Consider the following 21,544-nt stretch of genomic DNA (forward strand, 5'->3'; position numbering starts at 1 on the left):
TCACACTATTATCTGGATACACATTTTTAAAGTTTATGGGTAGTCCTAAATGTGGTGGAGGTACACGTCCCATGAGACCCATGCTACCCATGTTAAATGTCTGTACTCTGGAATGCTCACTTCCGGTAGAACTTGACGACAATTTACTAGAAACTGTTGTCTTAGATTCTGTAGTTTGGGGTCCTATTAATGAGTCTATTGAAAATCCGGTCGATCTCTTCGCTGTTGGTACCACTGGCTTCATCCTGGTAAAAAATTTCCCATAGAATTTAAAACCTTTTAAATTAGTATCTTATTCCGAGTATTATTAAGTTGTAAACTATAAATACAGTTGTTTGAACTTTGAACTTGCGATTTGATCGATACACCACAATAATAATTGACGTGTCGATTTTAGCTCATTAACCGAGCATTGTTAATTATAAAAATCACTATAAATGATCAAAATGTGTATTATTTATTGTCCAATTTGGTCACAATTCAGAATTTTCACTTTTTCCCATTAACTTTGATATTTTATGACACTGTTAAAGAAGATTGACAAGATCGCCCAGTAAATAATCATCTATAATAAAATGATGCGACCGACATGACAATTGTGTTTTATAATTCGGTAAATTTGTTATGATGGCAAGTGAGCTCTGATTGGTCGATTGTATCATTGAGGCGTGAAAATAGCACGCGCTACCACATGGTTGCAGATGGGTATCACTATGACAGAGGACCCAAAATAAGAGCCGGTAGACACAAAATATATTGTAGCAAGGTGTTTTAGTTCCATCATTGGGCCAATTCCTAAAACGCTTCGAAATCATAATTTTTTCGTGATTTGAGTGGATATTCAAATTTATGCCCCTAATTTAAGGGGTAAAATAAATTTAGTAACGTAAAACGGATCGGAAAATATTTTTAGAAAGTCCTTTTAGAATTTACCTTATTAGATTTATCAGTTAGGTATTTTCTACTTTCAAAATTTTTAAATAAACATTGCTGTGAACTTTGAATATTTTCTTTGTACCTAAAAGTTGAAATTCAATATTAAATAAATTATGATAATTAGGGACAGGTGAGCGAGTATCATCAAATTTTCTCAGCAAGATTTGGAAATGTGGCGGTAATCGATGGCAAAATAATTGTCACCATTGAAAGAAAAGATTGGTAAATAAAGTGCTCATTAATTATCTACACACCGTCCCTTAATAAATACCCGTCAAACTCCTAGTGCTTCTACTTAAACACCCCCGATTACTTTCACAGATCGTATTACAATGCTAAAAGTCAAGATAATTTGTTTAAAATAAAAACTTAACAACTTAATTGTATGTCCATTAACATTCATGGTTCAACTAGTGTGATTGGAGCGAAAAGAGTTACGGCCCTTTACATAAAGAGTATGGATAAGATAAAAAGATCGTTTAATGCGTTAACAAGAAGTTAATCACTTTAATGTAATAATTGAAGTTAGTAAACATTTCATTTAGATTATAAACTTACAGTGTTTATCTAATTATCACAATAATTGTCATCTGAACATATAGTTCTTATCTTCATACGTCACAGCACAAAAACTTATCACCGTTTTATGATACGTAACGGTTAGCCTTTCTCTTTGATATAGTTATCAGTGGAATGATATTACTTCACAGAAAGACATTCCTGATAATTTAATTTCTACCATAATAAACACAGACTAGAAACAATCAGTGAAATTCATTAAAACGTGCAATGAAGGAGTAGGTTCTGTCGGTGAGAAGTTTTCGACGGAAAAAATTCAGTTATCTACTATTATATTATGCAATTGTATTATTAACAGAGTGCGTTTTTATACTTCATTCAACTCTTTAATTGATATTTTAAAATCATTTGACCGATATTCAAGTAGATGATTGTGTGGAGAAAGTTATTCTCTTTTTGTTTCAGATTTTTAATGAAAAATCAAACTTTTCATGAAAAAAAGCGTCAAGTTTCTCAACACAAAAATAATGTCGCTACCCGAAAATACTGTCTATCAATACACACAGAGCATTGTTATGTCCTTCTTTATTAGGCCGATGGTTAAATTTCTACATTGTATGAAGTATTTTCACAGAACCCCATACTACCTATCTTACTCTGGTTTAGTTAAAATGAATCTATAGAATGCATAAGGAAATTGTTTCTAATTTTCAGACAATTAAAAACGGGCTTAGGTGTGGGCACATAATTATTCCCTGTTCAGTTTTTCATATTATTGACTTTCCATGTAATAACTTTTTATGTTCTATAAAGAACGAAATATAATGGTTGTTCTAACATAACAAAACCAAAGGGCATATGGTGCTATATTATCAAAGTGTTAATATTTGTTTTATTGTCTTTTAGTGAGACAATTCTGCATGATTTGTTATTTTCTAGTAAAATATTTCAAATTGTAGGCACAATATTCATAAATCAAAGCTGAAGAAATGTGGTAAGTGTCAGAAAAAATTCGACACTTTTAGAACGGCGTGTTAAATAGGTGTAAAATAGAGTATTCTTTTGTTTATGTTCTCTTTTCAATGATTTGATTAGGCTTTTAGAAATACCGAGCATTACCACATACTTACACTTGGGGGTTTATAATTTGTATGTCGTAATGTCATGATAATGATTAAATGAATTATTAGTGTTTGAGTAATATACGCAAAACGCGAATTTTTGTTTTGTGGAATCAATTAAGAATGATTTATTTAATTTTTTTGTTACGAGGTACACATTCTGATCGACGTTTTCTTTCTTTCTGACGCCATTTCTGACATTAGTACACCTTCATGAGTTTCTAGGAGTGACATATACATTAGACCACATTTTAGCTTAATGTATCTATTTAAGTCTGGGCATTAATTAAGTAAAATATTACATATACAGTCGTCAAAACAAACAAAAGATGGGACAAAGAAAATATGAGTTCGTCATTTAGAAGTAAATTATACATGAAGGCTAAAACGAAACCATTTATTGAGCTCAATTACCACACTTGTCACATAAATTTGTGAAATTATTTCCCTTGACGGAAGAAACAGTGTGACAAATTATTACGGGATTTTGTCATTACAATTCATAAAGATCGCTTGCAAGACAGCATACACCCACTTACAGCTTTGTTTAACATCTCGGTGACTGAAACTGTGGTTTGCACAGTCCTTTATTATCAAGCCAATAGTCTTTCAGTTTCTTCTGGAATGTAATTTCAATAGCTAACATAGCGCAAAATGCCATCAGAAAAAATTGAACCTTTTGTGTTTTAAAGACTAAGGCTATAATGCAGGATGGCGATAGGATTAATCCTTTAAGGTCAATAAACAATCCCACCACACTTCATTCAACTCCAAAAAGGGTACGTTGGTCAGACGGAATTTGGTCAGGGAAATGCGGTCATAGTAATACGGGCACAAGGTTTTTTGGTCACGGAAATAAATCCATACCAGCAAAGTAGAATCGGAACTTAACAAAACACAATTTACCTCTCGAGTTGAGTTTCGATATACACAGGTCTTGTTAGGGTGCACAGTAACTTAGAAACATGGTCACAGTTATACGGGCACAAGGTTTTATGGTCACAGTAATACGACACAATGTATTTTGGTCACAATAATAACGGCACATGGTATTTTGGTCGCTGTAATACGGGCATACGGTACTTTGATCACAGTTATACGGGCACAAGGTATTATGGTCACAGTAATACGGGCACAATGTATTTTGGTCACATAATAACGGCATATGGTATTTTGGTCGCATGAATAAGGGGCATAAGGTAGTTTGATCACAGTTATACGGACACAAGGTTATTTGGTCACAGTAATACGAGACCGAACCTTCCGTTTCTGATGTCGGTCAAAATGTGTGTCATGTTCACTACTCCTTACTATCAATGAATTAGAAAACTCTTTTCTATTAAAATTTTAATTGCCGTATCTCGATTCAGTAACAAAACATTTAAAACTAGCCCCGTTTCTACAGGCATAATAAATAATAGGCACATAAAAGTTTAATTGTCATGGTCAATAATAGTTATTTAAATATTTCTAAAAATTTCTCTAATTTAGGTATTCAGAGAATTTTAAACATAAGTACTCTCTCAGCTGAGAAAGTATTAAAGGGATATATCCATTTAAGATTTTAGAGAAAATACTACAACATATCTAACCCTACCCACCGCAATGTTACAACCTAAAATTCCTAACCACCTGGTTACCGGGTAGATTACAGGTAGATAGCATTATTTAACAGTAAGTATAATAATGGTCAACAACAAGGTGTAAAATTAACAGTAAGTATTACTATTAATCAACAATAGGGTGTTATATTAACAGTTAGTACAATAAATTATCAACAACAAGGTATAATATTAACACGTAGTTTAAAGTTGACCAACAATAGGGTTCTGTTTTATCAATAAGTATAATTGTTGATCAACAATAGGGTTCTGCTTTATCAATAAGTATAATTGTTGATCAAAAATATGGTGTAATATTTACAAGTAGTACAAAACTTGATCAACAATAGAGTGAAATATTAACAGTAAGCATAACAGACAATCAACAAAGTGGATCAATATTAGAGTGCAATTTTAGCAGTAAGTATAATAGTGGATCAATAATAGAGTGTAATATTAACATTTGGTATTTGGTTGATCAATAATGAGATGTAATATGAACATTAAGTATAAAAGCCGATCACTAAAAGGGTGTAATATTAACAGTAAGTTTTATTGTTGCTCAACTATAGGTATTAGGGGTGAGATCCGACAACGGACCTACTCTCGGAAGTAGTGGCACAGGCATCAGAATTTTTCTTACCCTGATTGCTTACTTACTTATGATTACACCTAATCGTGTAATATTAACAGTAAGTATATTATCCAATCATTAAAAGGGTGTAATATTAACAGTAAGTATAATAGTGGATCAATAATAGGGTGCAATATTAACAGTAAGTATACTAGCTGATCAACAACGGGATGTCTTATTATCAGTAAGTATACTAGTTGATCAACAACGGGATATCTTATTATCAGTAAGTATACTAGTTGATCAACAACAGGATGTCTTAGTAACAGTAAGTTTAATAGTTTATCAACAATAGGGTGTAATATTTTCCTCACTTCTTGTCTTCTCAAGAGATGATTTTTGCATTGTTTCACAAAATAGTGTTCAAACATGCAGATAATTATTACACCCTTTTAGTGATTGGCTTTTATACTAATGACTGATTCAAACGGCAGAAAGCGAAAAAAGATTCACGCGCAATGCACCTGAGCACAATATTTGATATGTCATCAATTCTGATTTCTAATTAATTCTGACTGTGACACATTCTTCATATCGGAGTTTATTTAATGACAAGAATTAGTGATTGTCTAAAGACCTTCCTACAGGTGTGTGTCTCGCATCTCTGATTCTTGATATATTAACTCAGATTTCAGATTATTGGCATCTAGTTTCTAATACTTGTAATAATCATAATAATACACTGCAGCTGTTAAAAGATCATAGATATATCATACCGAGTATATAGAAAAGTGTTATAATATCTTAAGGGCTTTACAAAACAAACGTTAACCTTATACCACCTTTTCGCGACTAGGCGCCCATTATAATATCTAATGCTAATCCCGCACAAAAGGTCAGTCTCGCACTGAACTGAAGACATGCGCATGCATAATTTCTAAATATTGAATGTTATTTGTGGGATTTGAATCATGAAATGTATCCAGATTGTTACTATTGTGTTGTTTATAAGAGAGTGAAGTAGAGGGAGGGGTGTTATGACAGGTGCCACTAGGTGATGTATTTGGAAATAGTCAAGAGGTGGTAAACACAAAACTAACAATAGTGAACAAGGCAAGAAGTAAATGAAGTGAATAAGTCTTAATGATTTTGGTGTCACTTACACGCCCTTATTTTTATAGAACCCTTAATCTTTTCTTTACCAAGTTAACATTGCTTCAAGTATTACCATTCAGCTGACCTTTCAACTTATTGTTTAACTTAATGTTAATAAATAACTTTTCATACAAATCTTAATTGAATCTGAAAATCATTATTTTCTGGTCATTGAAGTTATTAAATATTCATGATTTATTGAAAAAGAACTATTTGACATGTTTATATATCACTAGTTTGACGTTGAATTAGAAAACAGTTATTGAAAATGACGATGGTAAAATGTAAACGACATTCGGTTACACGAGCTGTGCGGTCCCGATGTTCCGACGATTTTCACTTCTCAATTGAGGATTATCCAAAGAGATTGATATAATAAAATAGTGTTAAATTCAGACGTATTCTGTTCTAAAACACGTTTGATGGAAAATAAATAAACCAAACATGTTCTGGTAGGTTTTCGGTTGCTTTGGAAGCCAATTAAATTGATGATATAAACATAAAAAGGTCGTATCATTACAATTTGGTTGTAAAGCAAGAGTAGAGGTCCATATTTTAATTTCTTCTTAGCAATGCTGACATCTATATACTAGATAGTGTATCGGGTGGTCGTGATATAGCTTTTGAATAGGACTATTTTTGTAAAGTTTGACATGTCATTGAACATTGAAGTGTTCACCTTGATGCCCAGATTATCAAATTATCGATTAACTTGGCCATTCGGCGTCCATGTCGGTCAAAATATCATAATGTCATTGGGGAGATTAGAATATAGTTTACTTTATATTAATAGTTAATAAGTTTATAACAAAGACCTGTTTTATTCTAACATGTTCAGATTGGCTGTATACGGGTTATTGTACTCTATTATTAAAGAATATCGACTGAAAGCGGGATTGAAACAAACAGATTAAAGATGGAAAATGTTTATAGAAGTCCAATGATGAGATGTCAATATATAAATGAATTGAATTGAACAATGGAATAATAATTGTCATATGTTTATGTTCACCAGTCATTTTAATGCAATCTAAACATCTCCATATTGACTTTCCTTTATTAACAATCTGAAAGGAACCACCGCCATTTTTGTGACCGCCGCCATTATAATTTTGAAATAAATTTTCGAAAATGAAGTGAAATGAGGCAGAAAATTAGAATTTGTGTAAATATGTACGCGTAAATATGAAATGATATGAAATAGAGTTTTAGTGAAGGTCTTTGTAGACATATTTCAGGATTAGAACACTATGTTAGTGAACCAGCTCCAAACTCCAAACTCCAAGTCATGTCCTACGACTGTGGTGTATGAATTGTATTTTTTTTAATTATTTCACGAAAGTTCTAAACGACATTTTCAGTCGTGTGTCATTGTCGTAAAATGTTTTTGTCTATGAGTATGAAGTGTAAGGTTTGATTAACTAAAATTTAAATACACTTCTCTCCCGGAAATAACAAGGATACGTAACACACCCCACCCTCGTGTAAGTTAGCCTTTCCAGCTAATAATTGTTCATTGGTAAGCATTTTCCAATGCAACTGAAACTTGGCAGGAAAATTAACATGCGCCCGTAGCAAAAGTTAAAGATAGCATACCTGGAAAGGTAACATACGCTCACAGATAAAAAATCAAAAATAATAGTCTATAATGACTAAACTACAAAACATTGTAAATAAACTTTGTAACTTAAATGCACTTAATTTTAGCAAACTTCCCTCCCGAAAATAAAATATTGACAGCACAGCAATCGACATAATCATATCATGCATGGCCCTCAGAAGCTCGCATGTGTCGACCTATTTTCAAGATCTAATTGTCTGTGTTATCAATTAGCTTCTTCTGATTGGTTGAAACGCCGTCGTATGCAAATGTACGTCGTAAAAGTTCACAACAGTCGAACTCTGGAAAATATTACGCCGACTTGCGCCTTTATACGCCGAGCACTCGATGACGTTGATAGTATATGAGCTGACGAACGCTGGCATCCGCCGACCACGAGCGCATGTTAGCGTATACAGTGGTGTAACCTATTTTCGTGGATATAAGGATTCAACACCGAATTTCGTCAAAGATAAAAAAACGAAAAAAATTGTTTATGTCTTAGATGTTTCCTCAGATATTCTACAAAATAATTAAAATTGGTTTATTTTGATTTTCTTTATGAATCCTTCACTTTGACCCATATTTCATGAGCAACTCGGCAACGGCTGCAGAATGCGTCACCTATTTTCGTGTACAATGTTTGATCTATAAATAAGTCGAGAAAAACACGTTGTATAGATACCGGGTGGTATAATTAACTTCTCTTAGTAGTTATCTTTAATATCAATTCATTATAACTAGTGACAATTCCTTCAAAGAACCACGATTTAAAAAAAAAATACTGACAAAATATGATACGTAGCGTGATTTATTGCTAAAAGTCACTGAAACAACATAAGAATATGGCCCACTTTGTGTTCCATAGAAATTTTCTGCTGACACGGAACCCGCTAGTTGATCACGTGACTTCATTCGTTGGAATACATTCTAGCAGACGACACTTGGAATTCCAATTACCGCTTGGGATTAAAAGGAAATTCGGCCGATAAAAAATGGTGATGTTTGGTAATAAGTGAAATCCGCCATTTTGTATTTGTCAAAGTATACATTAATACATTTTACCATGCTTGAAACTACTGGATTCATTCTACTACCTGACATTGTAGAGAAAACCCATGTTTATTAAAACAAACTAATGCGGAGGTCGCGCAAGATCGCTCATGTAAATTATTAATCCTTTCCGGAAATCCACGAATAATAGGTTTCCACGAAATTAGGTTACTTGACCGTACAGCAGTTGGCGGCGTCAGAAGTATAACTCTACCTTTATTTCCACGCAAGAACCATATGTTGTTTCGTATAAGTTCATACAAATAACTTATAAATATCGCATGAATAACTTAAACACTGTTCATCCTAACATCGTCAAATTTCAGCTTCTTTCATACTAAAAATATTGAACAGCTTAACAAAAAATTCGTGTTTTCGCCCAAACGCGTGGATGCAATTAATAATACGTAAAATATTATGTTCTGAAACAGACATTGTGAAAAGCGTTCCACAGGTCATTTTGTTTACAATACGTGCCAGTTTCAACTATTACGTTATTTTTATTCCTTAAAATATAAGTAAAGGGAGATAACTATATTTCACGTAGGGCCTAACGGTGAAATGTTTAGTTTAGTCCCACCTGTAGTATTATTATATTGGTATTTCCTCATCGATCATTAAGCATGATAGAAATTTTTTTGTTTAAATTACTGCTATGGTGTTTTACTTCATATGAATCATTCGGCTTCTTAAAACGGGCAATGTCAAAATATCGTTAAAATGATTGTGCTATTTACATCAATGTATCCACTTGATCAAACTGATGTAGTGTTAAATGGGTTAATTAACGGCGTATACCAATTATTGCTAAGCAAGGAGCCTAAACCAGTTTTGGTGCTGGGCCTACTCAATATTTTTTTGAAACCTTTAAATACGTACAATAGTTTCCTTAAACCTACCAAAAAGCATAACGAACTAAAAGATAGCTTGCCAGGCAAGGTAACATACGCCCAGTACCAGCTGTCAGAAATGATAACAAAATATTTAGTGGCCTAATAATAGATTTTCTTAAAATCATTTATAAGTCAAGGCAAAAACCTGAAACAGTTCATGAAATTATCATCAAATTCAAACATCATGAACACAAGGGCAATAACAGTTCATCCAATTATTACCAATTTTTAACTTGATGGAGATCTTACATGCATCTAGTTTCATCAAGATTTGATAAAATCTGTAGTCTCTGTCGTGCCTGCAGACCGAATTTGACAAGTTTTTACTAAGTCATGGGCAACAACATCGAAACCCTTCATCCGATTGTTATCAATTAAGAATCTCATCAACATATACATGCATACCTAGTTTCATCTAGGATGGATAAAAACTGTAGTCTCTATCGTGCCTACAATCGAAATTTGACGCGTTTTTAGTAGAGGGCAATAACTCCGAAACCATTCATTCGATTATTATTACAAATTTCAAACTTAACCGAGATCTTATCAATACATATATGCATAACAAGTTTCATCAAGATGAGATAAAAACTGTAGTCTCTATTGTGCCTACAAGTCAAATTTGACGTGTTTTTACTAATACAAGGGCAATAACTCTGAAACCGTTCATCCGATTATTACTAATTTCGAACTTGACCGAGATCTCATCAATATATACATGCATACCAAGTTTCAGTGTCAGTCGATTTTGACTTGCTTATTTGTTAGAAATTAAGTATTTGCTAAAGAATTTGATCCAATATCTAATGAATACTGTGGGTTTTTCTTTTCCGTTGTTGAAGCTTATACAGAAAAACCGGACCAGCCACTTTTCTGAGATCTCTGAAACCTTCCCACAAACAAGAGCAAAACATAATACACCATGAAACAACTCTTTAATCATTATGAATGGGAAAAGATATGATGCTATATTTATTTAATAATTAAAAAATCATTTATTATATTTATCAATACTTCCCTGATTATCATTATACGTACATAATACTGCTATATTGAGAACAAATTTATTAATACTATATATGTTAAAAATTCATTATTAATAAAAAAAATTGTAGTATGTCATATACATGTATTTGTAAAGTTAACTGTAAATAGATAAATTGTTTATTAATATTATAAAATCACAGTTTGAATAAATAACATCTTTCCAGGTGTAAGGATGTAAATTCCCTTGTACTGTAGTCCAAGAGTATTTTTTTGTCAACAAGAGGAATTACTGGATCAATGCTATAACAAAAGTAACAGGATTGGTTCTAAAAAACAACTTGCTGGATCTCCTTATAATTATAGACCCTTATTATAATATAATACATCTTCATTTGTTAAATTTAAAAACTCCTTTTCTAAATTCTTGGTAGATATCTGAAAGTATATTTCATTTGATCAACAATCATTTTTATTTCATTTTCATAGACTAATGCTGAACAAAAGCCTGTTAAAAATTTCTAGTCAATTGTATCAACTTGGACAATAACATCCATTCCATTGAGTGGATGCAATAAATACATTTTGTGGAGCATTTACTAATGCAGAAATCGAATGTTTTTTGATGTTCTGGATTAGAAATTATATGAATTTTGTATTTTTTTTATTTGTAGCATGGGCCCATGAATCATTTTATTTTTGATACTTTGATATACAAGAGATTAAACTTTCAAGTTGCCTTCTAAAAGAATATAATATAATTACTGGTGAGTTTTTCTTAAATAAGTAGTTAAGTTAGAAGTAAATCTTTTGCCCTGAAGGAAATCACTTACCTGAGAATACTGTGGAAACAAGGCTATAGCAACTGGTAATGCTAATGCAAAAGCAGCTGTACATACAAATGCATTCACAGGTAAATGTATTTTAGGATAGCGCTTCAAAAACTTTGTCCTATGTAATAATTAAAAAATTAAGTAAGTTATTTTAATGATATAACTAAAGATATTGTCAATATACAAATTATTTACTTAGCCTATAATACATATTCAATATTGAGAATTTGGAAGTGTGTCATACTTTATTAATATGTTAATATATCTTTTTATTAATACAATCATGTATTCATATCAAAATTAACTGTAGAAGTTGGTGTAACCATTCAATCTAAACAAGACATTGGTGCTGAAATTACACATATGAAGTACATAATTAATCATACAACATAAACATCCTTAAAAGCAAAGTAAATTTTTCATATTTGCCAGACTATCTATTGAAATAAAGTATTTATCTGGTGCCACAGTTACCTAAATCAATAACAATACTACATGATCTGTACAACACAGCAAACAATGGTACAACAAACAAGGGAATTTTAAAGACAATTTTCACACTTCAATAAATTTATCCCTGTCTTAGTAGTTCACAACAAATGTCACAATATAATACCACAAAAATTTCAGTGATTAAACAATTACAAAACTAAAGATAAGGTGCAATACAGGCAAGAGCAAACAACAATTTGTGAAAAAAATTCTGCTTAAAACATTCAGTGTACTGGTGTAAAATAAAGGTCCTTCAAAATCTCTAGAAACACACATTATATGTTCTCTAAAATAGTGATTAATTCATGACAGTGGTTCTATATCTACAGTACAACAATTCCTGTCACAAACCTTTCTAATGCTCCCATAACCAGTGGAACTAATATCAACACTGGAGCAGGTAGTACAATTCTTGTACAAGCTGTTTCTATCAATGCCTACACATGTAGAAATAATACAATTTTTTTTTTCCAATTGTAAATTGTAAATACAATGAATTGAGGTCAAGTTTTTTCACTTTTAGCTAACTTTAATTATAATCCCTTGAAAATCTAACCTATCACAGCAAACAGTGATTGATTGACCAGTTTATGATCAAATAAAAATTCTTTTCATTAAAATGATGCTAATTCATTAGTGATCAGCAACACAACTCTTAATCTCTAATCAACTTTAAATCATTTGAAATAAAGGTCCAAATTAACTACTTTGCTGTTTCAATATTAAAGATTATCTGTTCGATGATATTCAACTTTTAAATTTAATTTAATTATATATTTTAATAATTTTCACCATACAAACCTATTACTTACAATTAATAATACAATCAAAATATATAACATGTTAAGATGTTATTTTGCACATTCAAAATAATTTTTGAAGTTATTTTATAAAGTTATTAGCAAGCATTAAGGAAATGAAATAAAATGTTTTGTGTTCTTCTTCCTGCTCCTGAATGAGATATTGAAGAAGGGAAATGACATGTAATGAACAATGAGGTATATTTTGTAAGAACAGCAGGATTGGGATTATGGATTTGTTTTAGATTTCACTTAAAAAAGACATCCACTGTAGCACATGAGGTCTGGTAATACTGTCCCATCCAAATGACTAGAAAAGTATTATTATCTCAACAAGCTAGATCTTACCCTAGACAATCTGGTAAGCTCAGAAGAGCCTAATTCAATGAGCCACCACACTCCCCTAAAAATTTGAATTTAGCAAGAAGGAAATATGCGAAAAAAGAGAAAAATCATTAGGCCTACTATATTTGTGTAGAATAAAAGAGGATTATAAATGGTGCAAGCTATATATTATAAAAGGATAAATGGAAACAAGCTCAAGTAACAGAGAAGAATATTAATATATGAATACACATAGAGTGTGTGGTGGTTTATAACTCACCTTTCAATATAAGACATTATTATTGGTGGTAAAATTAATATTGGTGCAGGGAGAACCAATCTAGTGATAGCTGTTTCAATTAATGCCTAAATATAATAGTAGTCATAAAGGAGTTTAACAATTTCAAACTGTGTAAATACTTCCCACTAACACTGGGATGAAAAGCTGTCTGTTTGGTGCAGTTGAATAGTTCAGAGGGTAGTGAGTTGTTGTCTGCCCAATGGTGTTTCCAGAAAAAAGGCTGACCGGCTTTGACCCCCACCCCCAGCTATTACTTATCAATTTACATAATGGAAGCATAGCCTGTTTAAACATTTCTGGATTTAAATCTGCGAAAGCCTGACTTCAACCTGATGATTTTTTTATTCATTATCATATTACTGTGTTTCAATTTAAAATTATCATATTAATCAAGCTAACAACGCTAATTTAAAGAAATTCTTTCAATTCATATTCAGCTTTCATGGCTGTTAGCCATGTCTCCTAATTTAACATTGATGTTTAAAGCCACAGAAATCTTTGCTTCACACAATGACAGTTTTCAGTGGTGAAGTGCCTTCTCCAAGAGCCCACCTAGCAAAAAAAATACTCATTTGGACTCTTTTATATTGCTCTTAACAAAATTTACATAAAAAAAACCAATTTAAAGGAGTATTAAACAATGCAGTTTATTAATACTACATGCATAAATGTATTTATTATTGTCTACAGAGGTTAAATATAGAATTATGATAAAGAAACATCACCATGAGAGAAAGTAGATTATATTGAAGGATTGAAGATATTATCCATAAAAGGCGACCTACCAAACCTTTCACAAGAAAGAGTTAAAAGACAGAAAGGGAAGAACTTTTATCCTTTCAGGTTTTCAGACTGACCTTTCTAAACTAGCCATTATTATTGGTGGAATTATAAAAATAGGAGCTGGTAGTACGATTCTTGTAATAGCTGTCTCTGTTAAAGCCTAATATTGCAATAAAGCACAATTGACAATCAGGGACAAAATAAGATTCCCTAAGCTAATAAAGTAAATTATGTACCCTCCATGAGCAGTATGGTAACACAATGAAAAGCACCAAGTTTGGTCATGATATGAGTTTTGACAGTCAGACACCAGTGTTATTGTGCATGAAATGGAATTTTTAAAGCAAAATTTGAACATAAAGTGACAAAATCGAGAATCCCACCTTCCCAATGATAATAGGTGAAAAAAACAAGTGAGAACATACCTTTTTAGCAGCTATTAAACTTGTTCCTACAACTTTGCCATCTTTATCAGTCACATCTATTCCTTCTGATAACTCATTATTTCTCATTAATACAACATTACACACACTAGCACTGGCTGAAATACATTATCACCAATACATAACAAACACTATAACTAACTGAAATACAGTATCATCAATACAACATTACACACACTAGCACTGGCTGAAATACATTATCACCAATACATAACAAACACTATAACTAGCTGAAATACAGTATCATCAATACAACATTACACACACTAGCACTAGCTAAAATACATTATCACCAATACATAACAAACATTATAACTAGCTGAAATACAGTATCATCAATACAACATTACACACACTAGCACTAGCTGAAATACATTATCACCAATACATAACAAACACTATAACTAGCTGAAATACAGTATCATCAATACAACATTACACACACTAGCACTGGCTGAAATACATTATCACCAATACATAACAAACACTATAACTAGCTGAAATACAGTATCATCAATACAACATTACACACACTAGCACTAGCTGAAATACATTATCACCAATACATAACAAACACTATAACTAGCTGACACAAGCACTAGCTAAAATACATTATCACCAATACATAACAAACACTATAACTAGCTGAAATACAGTATCATCAATACAACATTACACACACAAGCACTAGCTAAAATACATTATCACCAATACACAACAAACACTATAACTAGCTGAAATACAGTATCATCAATACAACATTACACATACTAGCACTGGCTGAAATACATTATCACCAATACATAACAAACACTATAACTAGCTGAAATACAGTATCATCAATACAACATTACACACACTAGCACTAGCTGAAATACATTATCACCAATACATAACAAACACTATAACTAGCTGAAATACAGTATCATCAATACAACATTACACACACTAGCACTAGCTGAAATACATTATCACCAATACATAACAAACACTATAACTGGCTGAAATACAGTATCATCAATACAACATTACACACACAAGCACTAGCTAAAATACATTATCACCAATACATAACAAACACTATAACTAGCTGAAATACAGTATCATTAATACAACATTACACACACTAGCACTAGCTGAAATACATTATCACCAATACATAACAAACACTATAACTAGCTGAAATACAGTATCATCAATACAACATTACACACACAAGCACTAGCTAAAATACATTATCACCAATACATAACAAACACTATAACTAGCTGAAATACAGTATCATTAATACAACATTACACACACTAGCACTAGCTGAAATACATTATCACCAATACATAACAAACACTATAACTAGCTGAAATACAGTATCATCAATACAACATTACACACACAAGCACTAGCTAAAATGCATTATCACCAATACATAACAAACACTATAACTAGCTGAAATACAGTATCATTAATACAACATTACACACACTAGCACTAGCTGAAATACATTATCACCAATACATAACAAACACTATAACTAACTGAAATATAGTATCATCAATACAACATTACATACACAAGCACTAGCTAAAATACATTATCATAAATACAACATTAACACACCCTAGCTGAAATACATCACATTAATACATCCTTTTAATACAAGCACTGACTGAAATCAATGCAACATCACTGAATCACAAACTAGCCCTGGCTGAAAAACATTTTCACTAATACAACAGGGTATCATGTTTTTACAAATGAAGTTTATTGATGCAATCAATGTTTTTATCAAAATGAAATGAAGGCTAATCAAGGTACATACCTACAGCAGGAAAAGGGACAAATCTTTGAATTAATAACTTTGTAGCGGGACTAAATCTGTTTGCTTTCTTTATCAAATTTTTCAAACCTAGCTGAAATATATAATTTAAATACTACCAACTGTAATAAATTCCAAAATAAGCTGTCCTGATGACTTTTTAGTGATGAGGATTGGATGTCCAAAACATGTGTCAACAGCATGAGATAAGCTTATAGAATAATACTACATAATGAATAAATACCAGTACTTTAAAATCACTACTAATATTCTTTCAATAAGAATGGTTTGAAATTAAACTTTTTTCGAAATAAATACCATAATCCAGAGAGAGGAAAAAATTTACTTACTGCAATACCAACGGCACTAGTGACAGCACCTAAATATCCCATAATGAATCTGTTGATAGGTGTGGGCTATAAAATATTCACAAAATTTACCTATATATATAAAATACAATCCCAATTTGTTGATATTGAAAAGCTGGAATAGGGATAAGAATATTGGCTGTTGCATAAATAATAAATTTTGTACTTGATAAATCAAACTGATTAATATAACACTTCATGTCTACCTCAATGAATGTGTTACTAACTAGGAATTGCTATTGGAATAAGTATATGTTAGTTTTCTACATGAGATTATAAGAAAAAATATTTAACAGATACCTTGGATGCGTTCCTATTGGAATAATTAACACAGGCATTATGACTCTGATTTAACCATTGCCAGAATATAACACTAGTTATTGATGGATTCGGAAGTAATAAACCAACAACCTATATAAATTATCATATTATTATCTACAGTCATCATTAAAACACCAATTGTAAAGAGGTTTTCTAGCCTAGGTTTTTGTATATCAGGAGGGCAACTAATAGCACTGATATTCGATTGCAATTCCACTAAAACTGGGAGTTTTATGACATGCTTATCTAACAATAGCAGCTTTTGCGATGGCGACGTCATAAAGTGCTATTAAAGTGCATAGTTTAACTTTAAGTGGAATTGCAGAAACTACAGATGTCTGATTGAAAATTGGAATGATGCAAATTGATGCTATACAACCTCTTCACAATCCCTTTAATGTACATAAAACTAAATCCACTTGAGACATAACTTGTTTTTATTTTCATATAGCTGACACACACATCCCCTTTAACCAATTTCTATAGCAAATGATATATATTTAAATATATGAGTTAATTACGAAAGTTTGACTCAAAATTAAATATAAGTTGAAAGGTTTAAAACATTGCTAAAAAAAATTATATATACCATAGGAGATCCGAAAGGAACATAACCTACAAAATATAAATCTTTCCTGTATTACTTTAGTCAGTAAACATTGATTCAGAATTATACAGCTGCAATCTCAATACATGTAACCTTTTTTACATGTATTTTATGTTTAGATAACTATTGTAAAGTAGATCCAGAGAATGTACATTACAAAACATTCTGTTTATAAGAACATCACAATTTCATCTTTCAAGTCAGCTCACACCGGAGTTCAATATTAAATGCAACAATTACTTTATGAGTAATGCTCAAGGATATCAAATCTAGCCTTCAACCTACCTGACATTCTAAATGGCATCAATATTTTTTCACCAGTATCTGGATGTATGATAGCCTGTAATATTAAGTATATTTTGTGCTTACTATATCTTATTTATTATATATAAACTATATTTTATTGATAATTTTAAGAGATTGGTGAACAGGCTTACATCTATATAAAATCACCAGCTAACAGCAAAATGGCTGCATCAATTGGTTTAAAAGAAATCAACCTTTCAGAATGAACACAGAATTCACATTTCAACCTTGACCAATAAGCATAGATATTCATCAGTTGACATGCCTGATATCACAACTATATAACAATTGCAATTATTAATTGTAGTTATATGAATAATTACTTAGTTTTATGAATAATTACTTAGTTTTATGAATAATTACTTAGTTTTATGGTTTTTTGACAAAAGGTAGGTCCACTTATGAATTTTTTATTCTTATTTTCTCTTATTTGATAAGATTGAGACTTTGAATGTTATGTTCATTCTAATAGGTTAATTGACTTTTCTTTAACATATTGGTGAAAATGGAAATAATTGGAGGGTAGGATATGGGACATACATTAATCTTTTCAAGCATACAAAAAAAACACTTGAGAAAAATGAAGTTTGAATTTATAAACCATATTATTGAAATGAGGGTACATGACATCTCTCGACCCACCTGTTTAATTTTCTGAGCCTTCCATAAATCTTCATCTCTTGTACCAGGGGGTAGCTGACCTTTTTTATAATCATTTAATAATTGACATGATTCTTTTAACTTTTTCTAGAAAATAAACTTTACAGTGGAATTGGCTGATTCTTTAGGCTTAAAATGCAAATACAAAGACTGTGTGGTACAGAACAAATGTGGTGATGAAATTACTTAATAGATATTGTCTGTGTCATTAACTATGTAAAGTACAAGATTCTACACATCAACAATTTTCATTTGATTATACTGGGTGAATTGACTTCAAATATTATATACAGATTCCAGTGTGAATTTCAGAGCTTTTTTGCTGTAGCACATTGGGCTTTTACTTCAAATTACTGTTCTTTTTTCAACCTTGCCTTCCAAACTGTGTAATTTGCTAATTAAGGCATATTAGCCTATGCTAGGATTGTACCTTTGATCTCCCAATTAGTGAAAACTCATTAAGCAATTATAGTTCCAAATGATTTGACTCCAGAATCTTTTAGCAGTTCAGATAAAACTATAACTTACCTCTGAAGTAAGTAAAGTTGAGGGATCTATTATATCTAAAAAATGTCTCAATCTACCACTAAAGGTACTCTAAAAAAGACAAATAACTAGTCTCAAACATCTATGAATACAAACATAAATACTAGAAAACAATTTGAAACTAATTTCAATCGATATAAATAATGCTCATTAACTCAAATAGGTACACCAGGAGCACTGATCAATTAACAAATGCGATTAGTCATGATGTTGCTAATAGCTGCATTTGCTGTAAACTGAATCATCCCATGTAGTGATTTCATGTGGAAACTTGGTTCAAAATCGAATGGGAGAATCCAGAATATGACTCTTCTCTGGTCAACCTGAAGTATTGCTGGAATTTCTCCCCATACTATTGTAACTCTTTACCAGATTAGGATACGCTCCTTGTTGCAGCATCTTCATGAGTATGTCATGAACCATCCTGTGGTGTTTTCTTTGCATATTACGCTTTGAGTAACAGATCATGTTGCTCCCTTTCCAACTAAAAAGACAACTGCAATTTGGATTGATTCACCATATTCTTAGCTTGAAAACCTTTAGCAAAGAAGACTGAAGACTATATGGACTCTTAGCTTTATCCTTTATCTTATAGTTTGTATACTTTGTTATCCTTCAAAAGAAAACGTTGTTATACTTCAATAGAAAACTTTGTTATACTTCAATAGATACTTTGTTTTACTTCAATAGAAAACTTTGTTATACTTCAATAAAAACTTTGTTATACTTCAATAAAAACTTTGTTATACTTCAGTAGAAAACTTTGTTATACTTCAATAAAAACTTTGTTATACTTCAATAGAACACTTTGTTATACTTCAATAGAAAACTTTGTTATACTTCAATAAAAACTTTGTTATACTTCAATAGAAAACTTTTTTATACTTCCATAGATACTTTTGTTTTACTTCAATAGAAAACTTTGTTATACTTCAATAGAAAACTTTGTTATACTTCAATAAAAACTTTGTTAAACTTCAATAGATACTTTGTTATACTTCAATAGAAACTTTGTTATACTTCAATAGAAAACTTTGTTATACTTCAATAAAAACTTTGTTAAACTTCAATAGATACTTTGTTATACTTCAATAGAAACTTTGTTATACTTCAATAGAAAACTTTGTTAAACTTCAATAGATACTTTGTTAAACTTCAATAGATACTTTGTTATACTTCAATAGAAAACTTTGTTATACTTCAATAGAAAACTTACGCTTTGAGTAACAGATCATGTTGCTCCCTTTCCAACTAAAAAGACAACTGCAATTTGGATTGATTCACCATATTCTTAGCTTGAAAACCTTTAGCAAAGAAGACTGAAGACTATAATTATGGACTCTTAGCTTTATCCTTTATCTTATAGTTTGTATACTTTGTTATACTTCAATAGAAAACTTTGTTATACTTCAATAGATACTTTGTTACACTTTATTACTATTAGGATAATCTATGATGATATTGTGTCTGTGAGCTAAAAATACTATCTATTCACATTCACATTTTATTAGACATTGTATATACTCATGTAGTCAGTCATATAAATTGTTCATTCTAATTGGTTAAAAGTTTATTATCAGGTACACCAAACAAGTATTAGTCATGACACAGTCTTTACCTGAATATATATCTAGGCTACTTTTATTTTATATTTTTACAATTAAATATATTTTTAGATTTACAGTAAATGACAGAACATCTTTTCACACAAGAACAGAAAGTATGCTGACATTGCTCCTGCTAAAAAAAAAAGAAAAATTCAGTAAACAGTTGCCAAAAACTGTCCCCAGCTTTTCAATTACCTCAATGCACGGTTTTACACAGGGACAACTAAAGGAAGGCACTCCAAAGATAACCCTCACAATTCAATCTTAAGCTTGAAATTCAAGGCTTTAATCAACAGCTGATACTATTATACTGAACTGAGTATATAATTTATTTACCTGATCAAACCTTGGTTTATTCAACCTAAACGCCGGCCAATCTGCATGTCCTTCTGCCATTGTGTCTGTTCTTACTGTCACTGCCCTTTTATCAATTTGTCGACAACAGAAGTACACCATTTATCAATGATTCCACATAATCATCAGTCCATAGTACAATAATGTACTTAACAGAGACTAGGTCATTAAAAATAGGTCAATGTGAATCAAGTCATGTGACATTGTTTGGACTCGAATTTTAGTCTCGTATAACAGGTCACATTGACAGAACTTCATAAACATCTTTATAAAAATTCTTTATTTAATAATAATGAATTCTTTATTTAGCTAACAGTTAGGCTTTGAGTTCTAAACTTTGGTTCATCAGTTAAAAATTAATAATAAGTCTGTATCTTCATTTCACCATAAACCAATGAATAAAAAATCCTTTAAGACAGCAACACCATGGAATGTGGAAATATGGCTTACCCTTTTCCAACTGTAAAGGAGACCCCATTTGTAATAGGATGTAATATGTCCTGTAGTTGGTTAATCTTGAAATCCCAACAAATATATAACAATACCA

At 31.3% G+C, this 21,544-nt stretch overlaps 1 protein-coding gene across 1 annotated transcript; it reads right to left on the bottom strand.

The window, feature by feature from the left end:
* Positions 1-10,796: 10,796 nt before the first annotated feature.
* On the bottom strand, positions 10,797-21,039 carry LOTGIDRAFT_130996 (hypothetical protein; the record flags this gene model as incomplete). Its single annotated transcript, XM_009065940.1, has 12 exons — positions 10,797-10,874; positions 11,270-11,387; positions 13,166-13,251; positions 14,395-14,510; positions 16,232-16,322; positions 16,579-16,644; positions 16,897-17,007; positions 17,507-17,532; positions 17,810-17,864; positions 18,473-18,577; positions 19,019-19,087; positions 20,980-21,039. The coding sequence occupies 12 exons, from the start codon at positions 21,037-21,039 to the stop codon at positions 10,797-10,799; spliced, it is 981 nt and encodes a 326-aa protein (XP_009064188.1).
* Positions 21,040-21,544: the final 505 nt, after the last annotated feature.

This window comes from Lottia gigantea, assembly GCF_000327385.1.
Source record: "Lottia gigantea unplaced genomic scaffold LOTGIsca_72, whole genome shotgun sequence".
NCBI classification, from domain to species: Eukaryota; Metazoa; Mollusca; class Gastropoda; family Lottiidae; genus Lottia; species Lottia gigantea.